Source organism: Palaemon carinicauda, chromosome 39 (assembly GCF_036898095.1).
Source record: "Palaemon carinicauda isolate YSFRI2023 chromosome 39, ASM3689809v2, whole genome shotgun sequence".
Lineage (NCBI taxonomy): Eukaryota > Metazoa > Arthropoda > Malacostraca > Decapoda > Palaemonidae > Palaemon > Palaemon carinicauda.
In genome coordinates this window covers 48,006,090-48,015,887 of record NC_090763.1, presented here as the reverse complement: position 1 = coordinate 48,015,887, position 9,798 = coordinate 48,006,090, and the positions used below count along the sequence as shown (strand labels likewise).

The following is a 9,798-nucleotide window of genomic DNA, read 5'->3' as shown; positions in this document are numbered from 1 at the left end:
TATAAAGTATTGCACTTTGTGTAGCTCTTAATGACACCTTTGTAGTTTTTCGAAATTGATTTCACCCGTTTTTTAGACTATTAGTTCTTATGAAGTATTGCACTTCATGTTGATCCCAATGACACGTTGTGACGCTGTTACTGTTTTTAGAATGATATATTGTTAATTTATTCTCATCATTTATTTATTTCCTTATTTCCTTTTCTCACTGAGCTATTTTTCCCTGTTGGAGCCCTTGGGCTTATAGCATCTTGCTTTTCCAACTAGGGTTGTAGCTTGGCTAGTAATAATAATAATAATAATAATAATAATAATAATAATAATAATAATGATAATAATAATAATAATAATAATAATAAAAGGGTAAAAAGTTGAATGTTTTAGACTTCTTGGTTTCATGGTTCTTGGAGAATTTTGGCCGATGATATGCTATGATGAATTTGAGAGATGAATTTCACAAAATCAAGATTATAAAAATGCTATGAAGAATTTGAGAGGTGAATTTCACAAAATAAAGATTATAAAAAGTAGCATATTTTTTTTTTTTTTTGAAATCTGGATCTGAGTAGATGAAACGAATTAACCAATAATAATAGGAAAAAAAAACTTATTTTAATGATCTGTGCTTGAATGTCAACCCTTAAAATAAGATTGGAATGATTGATACTCGTGTTGAATACATTAATTGACAGTGAACATACTTATTATGGTAATTAAATATACCAAAATATAACGGAATTCAAAATGGAAACTTCGGAAATAAAGAACATTAAGAGAACTTACCTGTTCACGTTCTTTCCAAATGCTTCGCTGGTGGCCCAAAGGCTCTGTGAACAAAATAGAATATTCTTGTGAGAAAGAAAAGAAAGTGTTCATAGATACTTAGATATATTAACTCAGAATGGGAAAAGTCATGAAAAATTAGACATGCATAAAATCCAGATAATTTCAAGTCATTCGCGGTAATTTTATTGACGTTTTGCTTAAGAAGAGAATTTTTATTGGCGTATGAAAGGAACTTTGGTCTCGATGGAGAAGAATATTATAAACATGGTCTTGTGTTATGCGTGTCACAATAGTAGGCCTAATGTTTCTGCGTCATTGAAATAATGTTAACAAGAGACAAACCTTCTGTGTAATCACAGGAATAGACGAAGAACGTCTACCATAAAATGAATTACTAAAAGTCCGGTAGAGAGTAGGATTCCCCTGCAGTATAGGACCTGGAAAGCAGCTCTTAAAGTAAAGTAAAAGGAGAAGGAAACATAAAATAATAAGTTTTTGGTGGTTTCTGTCATACATCATTCTTTCACTCGTTAATCATCGAGAAACTTATTTTCTCTACACTTTACCAATTCCCCCCCCTTCTCTCTCTCTCTCTCTCTCTCTCTCTCTCTCTCTCTCTCTCTTATCTGCACGATGAATCAATCAAAAAGCGATTGCATCGTTTCTACCGTTGTAAACAAGCAAGTGGCAATTTGCTCTCTCTCTCTCTCTCTCCTCTCTCTCTCTCTCTCTCTCTCTCTCTCTCTCTTATCTGCACGATGAATCAATCAAAAAGTGATTGCATCGTTTCTACCGTTGTAAACAAGCAAGTGGCAATTTGCTCCCCCCCCCCTCTCTCTCTCTCTCTCTCTCTCTCTCTCTCTCTCTCTCTTATCTGCACGATGAATCAATCAAAAAGCGATTGCATCGTTTCTACCGTTGTAAACAAGCAAGTGGCAATTTGCTCTCTCTCTCTCTCTCTCTCTCTCTCTCTCTCTCTCTCTCTTATCTGCACGATGAATCAATCAAAAAGTGATTGCATCGTTTCTACCGTTGTAAACAAGCAAGTGGCAATTTGCCCCCCCCCCCCCCCTCTCTCTCTCTCTCTCTCTCTCTCTCTCTCTCTCTCTCTCTCTCTTATCTGCACGATGAATCAATCAAAAAGCGATTGCATCGTTTCTACCGTTGTAAACAAGCAAGTGGAAATGATAACGGTCTAATCGACTGTTGTGCTGGTGGCAGTCTATTTCGGAGCCTACACACACGAATCACCTTCTTTATGTTATTGACAAAAACCTTTTTAAATTCATGTCAATGTCAACTTTGTTATTAGGCAACCACACAATCGTACAATGAATCAGCCCAAGATAGTTTAATGATTTTTCATTAGAGAAGTTTTGATCATGTACGAAACGGGAACGAACTAATGCAATTCAACATAGTTTATATGTCTGTTGGGAAATATAATACAGTTCCTTAGCGAACATGAGAATAAGTGTCTCGGGTATATGGCTAATTTACATCTATAATATTTAAGGTCACGTTGTGGTTTTGTATATATACATGCATGTGACTATTGTACGGCACATAGCATTCAATATAGACATTATATTGTACCGCCATTTGGAACTGGCATGATACAGTAGGCCTACCACGAGGAAGTTCCGCCATTTGGAACTGGCATGATACAGTAGGCCTACCACGAGGAAGTTCCGCCATTTGGAACTGGCATGATACAGTAGGCCTACCACGAGGAAGTTACTGAAATCTAGTGAGACTCAGAGACATTCAGTACCGGAAAAAGACGAAAAACAAGAAAAAATTGAATTCGTACAGGTTTAGATTTTATGAAAGAATATCGTATTAATCTACACCAACCGTTATCTTCCAATACATAAAAGAAAATACTGATTTATAGTATAGATGAATGGAAGATATCTCCATTCAAGAGTGTTTTATTCTGTCAAAAAAGCTTTGATTTCTAATCGTCTTTATGTCGACAGAATTTAGAAAGACTGAAATGTTTTTGGAGTTAGTAAATAAGGACATTGCAAAATGATTTGTGCAATAAAGAACACCCAATTTTATCAGTTCCTAACTTGTTCTTTGAAATTTGCAAAAGTTCCTAGACTTTTATCAACTCGCTTAGTCAAGTTGCCTCCCTCTTCAAGTGGTGTTCAAGTGACCCTCAAACTTCACTTCTTACATCTTTCACCCCTTCTTCTTCTTCTTCTTCTTCTTTTTATTATTATTATTATTATTATTATTATTATTATTATTATTATTATTATTATTATTATTATTATTAGCTAAACTTCAACCCTAGTTGGAAAAGCAGGATGCTATAAGCCCAAGGGCTTCAACTGGGAAAATTAGCCGAGTGAAGATAGAGAAATTAATAAATAAACTACAAGAGAAGTAATGATAAATAAATATAAACTATTTTAAGAACAGTAACAACTTTAGAATAGATCTTACATATGTAAACTATAAAGACACATACAGTATGTCAGCCTGTTCAACATAAAAACATTCGCTGCAAGTTTGAACTTATAAAGGTCCATCTATTGTACTACCTGATTAGGAAGATCATTCCAGAAATCGGTCATACCTGGAATAAAACTTCTAGAATACTGTGTAGTGTTGAGGGTCATGGTGAAGACATGACTGTTAGAGTAAACTGCATACCGTATTATGAGCAGGATGGTATATTCTAGGAAGATCTGAATGCAAAGAATGACCAGAGTTAAGGAAAATCTTATACAGCATGCATAAAGAACTAACTGAACGACAGTGCCAGAGATTAATATCTAGATTAGGAATAGCAAATTTAATGGACTGCAAGTTCTTGTCCAACAAATTAAGGTGAGATTCAGTAGCTGAAGACTAGACAGGAGAACAATACTCGAAACAAGGTAAAATGAAAGAATTAAAACACTTCAAAATAGATTGATCACCGAAAATCTTGAAAGACATTCTCAATGAGTCAATTCTCTGTGCAATTGAAGAAGAAACAGACCAAATGTGTTTCTCGAAAGTAAATTGTCTATCAAGAGTCACGCCTAAAATTTTAAGTCATATAGAGTTTAAGAAACATTATCAATGCTGAGATCTGGATGTTGAAGAGCCACTGTCCTCGACCTATACTTACAATCACACTTTGAGTTTTGTTATAATTTAACTTCATTGTACCTTGCAAATATTTTAGGCAGATCTCTATTAAGGGATTCAGCAACTTCATATTTACATTCAGGAGATGGAATTGAAGCAAAGAGAGTAGCATCATCTGCATATGCAACGAGCTTGTTTTCTAAGCCAAACCAAAGGGTTTCGAATTTCAAATATAGTTCATCTTTTCTCTTGGCAATTGTATGTATAATGTTTTAAAAGTTGTCATTTAAAAGAAAGCCAAATTCTTTTGATTTATATTTTTTTCTAAATATACATTACAGTTAAAAAAAACCCCGCAATTTAATGGGAAATTCCCGGTAAGAATATACTGTTCTCAGCCGTATTTCAGTAAATTACAGGCGACTGTAATTTGTGCCCTACTTTGATTTTATCTTTTACGGGTTGGTGAGCGTCAATATATTCGTTTTCAAAACGGTAAATGCCTTGCAACATTTATTCCAGGATTTTTACTGTTTTTACGGCAGATTTTCTAGTGTAGCTATTGTATACCTGAATATACATATATATATATATATATATATATATATATATATATATATATATATATATATATATATATACACATATATATATGTATATATATATATATATATATATATATCTGTGTGTATGAGATGGAGAGAGAATGGGAAGAAATCTAAGTTTTTTGCATACAAGAGTGCAATTGCTGATTCACTCGAGACATTTTCTGCTATCAGAATATTAAGTTGCAGATATCCACGAATAACGAAGTTACTTTGCCTTGACAATAGCTTAAATATAGATTAAGTTATATTGCGCGATACTACCGCAACAAGAATTCGAACTTATACGGTGAAAATGAGACTAGCCATCCAGGATGAGTAGCACCAATCTAATGTGATCCCATTTGGGTGTTTCACTTGGGTTTTCTCAAGTTCAAGTCTAAAAGTGACATGGGGAAGTCGCACTTTGTATATACTTTATAGTTCCTTTTTGGAGTGCATCTTATTTTCAAGTTAATATCCCAGAGTTAAAAGTTCTTATTTTCAAGTTAATATCCCAGAGTTAAAAGTTCTTATTTTCAAGTTAATATCCCAGAGTTAAAAGTTCTTATTCTCAAGTTAATATCCCAGAGTTAAAAGTTCTTATTCTCAAGTTAATATCCCAGAGTTAAAATATCTTATTCCCAAGTTAATATCCCAGAGTTAAAAGTTCTTATTTTCAAGTTAATATCCCAGAGTTAAAAGTTCTTATTCTCAAGTTAATATCCCAGAGTTAAAAGTTCTTATTCTCAAGTTAATATCCCAGAGTTAAAAGATCTTATTCCCAAGTTAATATCCCAGAGTTAAAAGTTCTTATTTTCAAGTTAATATCCCAGAGTTAAAAGTTCTTATTCCCAAGTTAATATCCCAGAGTTAAAAGTTCTTATTCTCAAGTTAATATCCCAGAGTTAAAAGTTCTTATTCTCAAGTTAATATCCCAGAGTTAAAAGTTCTTATTTTCAAGTTAATATCCCAGATTAAAAGTTCTTATTCTCAAGTTAATATCCCAGAGTTAAAAGTTCTTATTTTCAAGTTAATATCCCAGAGTTAAAAGTTCTTATTCTCAAGTTAATATCCCAGAGTTAAAAGTTCTTATTCTCAAGTTAATATCCCAGAGTTAAAAGTTCTTATTTTCAAGTTAATATCCCAGAGTTAAAAGTTCTTATTCTCAAGTTAATATCCCAGAGTTAAAAGTTCTTATTTTCAAGTTAATATCCCAGAGTTAAAAGTTCTTATTCTCAAGTTAATATCCCAGAGTTAAAAGATCTTATTCCCAAGTTAATATCCCAGAGTTAAAAGTTCTTATTCTCAAGTTAATATCCCAGAGTTAAAAGTTCTTATTCTCAAGTTAATATCCCAGAGTTAAAAGTTCTTATTCTCAAGTTAATATCCCAGAGTTAAAAGTTCTTATTCTCAAGTTAATATCCCAGAGTTAAAAGTTCTTATTCTCAAGTTAATATCCCAGAGTTAAAAGTTCTTATTTTCAAGTTAATATCCCAGAGTTAAAAGTTCTTATTTTCAAGTTAATATCCCAGAGTTAAAAGTTCTTATTCTCAAGTTAATATCCCAGAGTTAAAAGTTCTTATTTTCAAGTTAATATCCGAGAGTTAAAAGTTTGGGACAGGAATGGTACACTGTTAAAAATTTGCATTTAAAAAACGGTAAATGCCTGACAACATTTATTCCAGGATTTTTACCGTTTTAAAAACGGATATAAGGACGTAAAGGACTGATATTACGGTCACCAAACCGTAGAACATAAGAACAAAATATGACAAAATTACGGCCGCCTGTATTTTACTGAAATACGGCTGAGAAGAGTATATTTTTACGGGAGAATATCTGATTAAAACTACGGTTTTTTGTTAACAGTGTAGTTTGGCCAACGCAAGCCAAGACTCACCAAACACAGCAGAATCGAAACCGCCTTGACGGACTTCATCTTTCCTCCGTTGGAAGTGATCAGGGTTTTCGAGTTCTTTCTCTGGAGAGAATCTTCACCAGCGAAGAGCAACCGATGATCTGAGGAGCTTCTACTCGTACCTAAAGTAGTAGTCTGATTCTGTTAGTAGCGCAGTTTGTATGTTCCTCCAAAGCCTGATATAATCGTTGCTAAAACACTTGTGCATTGTTCACCTTGATTAACTTCGAAAAGCAGGATTTGGCCGTTGTTGAAAACATGCACTTTAGAGATAATTGATATGAATTGACCCTAGTAGGTCGGCGAGCAGTTATGAATCATAATCGATTGCGAACGACTTTAGACCTTACCAAACGTAATGGTTTACCAGATTTGGGGTTTAAGTGCCGCGGTAGATGACCCTGAACCGAATTAAACGTTAGATATAAAATTTTCAACACAAAATTTCTAGTTATACACCCCCACACACACGCCATACACACACACACACACACACACACACACACATATATATATATATATATATATATATATAGTGTGTGTGTATGTATATATATGTATGTATATATATACAGTATATATATATATATATATATATATATATATATAGAGAGAGAGAGAGAGAGAGAGAGAGAGAGAGAGAGATGGGGGTGGGGTTATCAATACTGAATTCGTCCAAATTTGTTAATAAAAGTAGTAAAACTTTTAAAACTCCTGATCTCTAATGTCATTGTCATTTTCTACACGCTTTAATCCCATATCATACACCATAGATAATTTATTTAATATTTGAACATCTCTTTGTCATAAATCTTCAAGTTATCCTTGTTACATCATGGCTCCATTAAGCCAGGCAGACACTTGAACGATTTTGTGGCACGCATTGTCACGACTCGAGTCGTGAGCTGGCGTGAAGTGTCCGTAAACCCCGTCGTAACATCGTGGCATGTCGTGACGAGAATTTTGAAAAGTTCAAAATTCTGGTCACGACAAAATTTCGTGACCGGGTCGTGAACTATGCGCGAGCTGTTCGTGAACTCTTCGGGACGATGGGGGAAGTGCGCAAACTATGCGTGAACTCGACATGAACTCGTCGTGCCAGTTCGTGTCAATGTGGACAGGTCAGCTGTGATTCTGAGGTATTTTTTTTTTCTTTTTTTTTTTTTTTTTTGCAAGTGTCAGAGTATCTTTATTCTCTATTCACCCATGCATTGATAGCTAAGTTGGTCATATTAGAATGCATTGTGTTCCAGTTCCTCTATCCCTTTCCAATATTTATCTGTAAAAATATATTTCAAGATCATGATACTTTCTTATATAAATGCTGTTACATAGCACTTGAAATTTAGCAATTATGCAAGGTCGTAAATTTCGATACCACTATCTTTCTAACATCATTACCTGGAAGAATTTTTTTTTATATTTTATTGTCTGTCAAATCCTTCAAGAGAGAGAGAGAGAGAGAGAGAGAGAGAGAGAGAGAGAGAGAGGGAGAGAGGGAGAGAGAGAGACTCGGGCACACTTTTCTATCGTATTTCCCTTCCTGGTTTTTTTAGGTTTTTAAAGTTTATTTATGAAAGATCTAATCAAACGTTGTTGCTGTTCTTAAAATATGTTATTTTAATTATTTTCCTGTTAGAGCCCTTGGTCTTATAGCAACCTGCTTTTCCAACTAGGGTTGTAGCTTAGCTTATAATGATAATAATAATAATAATAATAATAATAATAATAATAATAATAATAATAATAATAATAATAATAATAATAATAATAATATAACGATTGTTTACGGAGGGTAAGACTGTTTGTAGGTATAACTGAAGGTTTGTGGTTTACAATGCTTCTTGATCAATTTCTTGTTACTCTGACAGCAGCAAGTGGTGTCTTTCGAATGCTAGATTATTATATATTTACTATCATTATTAGAAGCGATTTCTTTATTCGTCAGTAAGTATTATTCGTTTATCTTTATTTGGAATGGTTGTGAATGATAGAATCAGTTTATCATTTATTTGATTATAGTGTGATAGTTTAGTTAACTAGGAGTGTTCGCGAGTGTTTTACTAATTTCTTAACAGGTCCTACTTACTCCTTTCTTTTGACCACATTACGATTGGTGTATATTGATTGGCTGATTTGAATAAGGACTTTGATTGCAATACGATTTTAAGTATATATCTGTGAATAAGAAAACTGCGTGTTTAGGTTTTTTTTAATAGAATTATTATGATGAACAAGAACGCAGGCTGAAAGTGCATTTGATTACTTGGCAAAGCTGACTGGCAAGGAACTTTAGCCAAATGCTGATTTCGACCTTCCAGATTATTGTGAATGTGTGATAGACGGTGCCTGTACACACACACACACACACACACACATATATATATATATATATATATACATGTGTGTGTATATATATATATATATGCCGATATATATACATGTATATATGTATATATATATATATATATATATATGCCGATATATATACATGTGTATGTATATATATACATATATATATGTATATATATATATATATATACTGTATATATATTTATATACATATATATATATATATATATATATATATATATATATATATATCTAGTTTGTTTGGTAACCGGTCAAAGTCCATTGTAGCATCTATTTGTGTTTTAGCTTTCGTAGTAAAGTCAGTAAAGGATAATTTTTTCATGTTTTTAATTTTAAGGAATATAAATTATGTCGAGTTTAAATGTTCCTTCTGTCTAAGAGTTCAGTTACCGTAATGCAAGGGGAAAGGTTGTATTGAAGAGGCATTTATCAGTATTATTATTATTATTATTATTATTATTATTATTATTATTATTATTATTATTATTATTATTATTATTACATGCTAAGCTACAACCCTAGTTGGAAAAGCAAGATGCTATAAGCCCAGTAAGCTTGATTTAAGGGTGTGGAATTTATTTTCCACATCCTGCCATAATACCATTCACTGATATACAGGTATAGTTTTTTTTTATAAATGAATTTTTGATTTGAAGAGTGAATCAATTATGTTTCTCTTTGTATCTTTATATGCAAAAGTAAACTTTTAATGTTTGCGCTTTGGTTTTGGGATGAGTCTAGGGAACTCGAGGTAGTTAAAGAGGTTATTGGAGCAATTAGAAATTCATATGAATAGTAAAAAGGAATTTATAGATGTACAATTAAACGAAAGATGAGTATAAGGAACAGACTAATAACTTATATAACTGAAGCTATTCTCTTCAAGTTAATTTCCAACGGAGAGCTCAAGGAATATAATATGCATACTTGAAAGTCATTTCTTAAGAAGTGCATTTGATTACATAATTATATCTTGATCTCTTTTGACCTCTTCTTACTTAGCTCATTTTATAAACTATCCACGACTCCCATACGGTCAGGTCG

General features: G+C 32.8%; 1 protein-coding gene across 1 annotated transcript in view; it reads right to left on the bottom strand.

Moving 5' to 3' along the window:
* The window catches only part of LOC137630854 (trypsin-1-like), a 33,274-nt gene extending 26,782 nt beyond the window's left edge, over positions 1-6,492 (bottom strand). Inside the window, exons 1-2 of the mRNA XM_068362400.1 lie at positions 6,364-6,492; positions 784-827 (exon numbers count right to left, since the gene is read on the bottom strand). Coding sequence (XP_068218501.1) covers positions 784-827; positions 6,364-6,402 — 83 coding nt within the window. The 5' untranslated portion in view covers positions 6,403-6,492. The remainder of the gene's footprint in view (positions 1-783; positions 828-6,363) is intronic.
* Between the last annotated feature and the right edge of the window lie 3,306 nt (positions 6,493-9,798).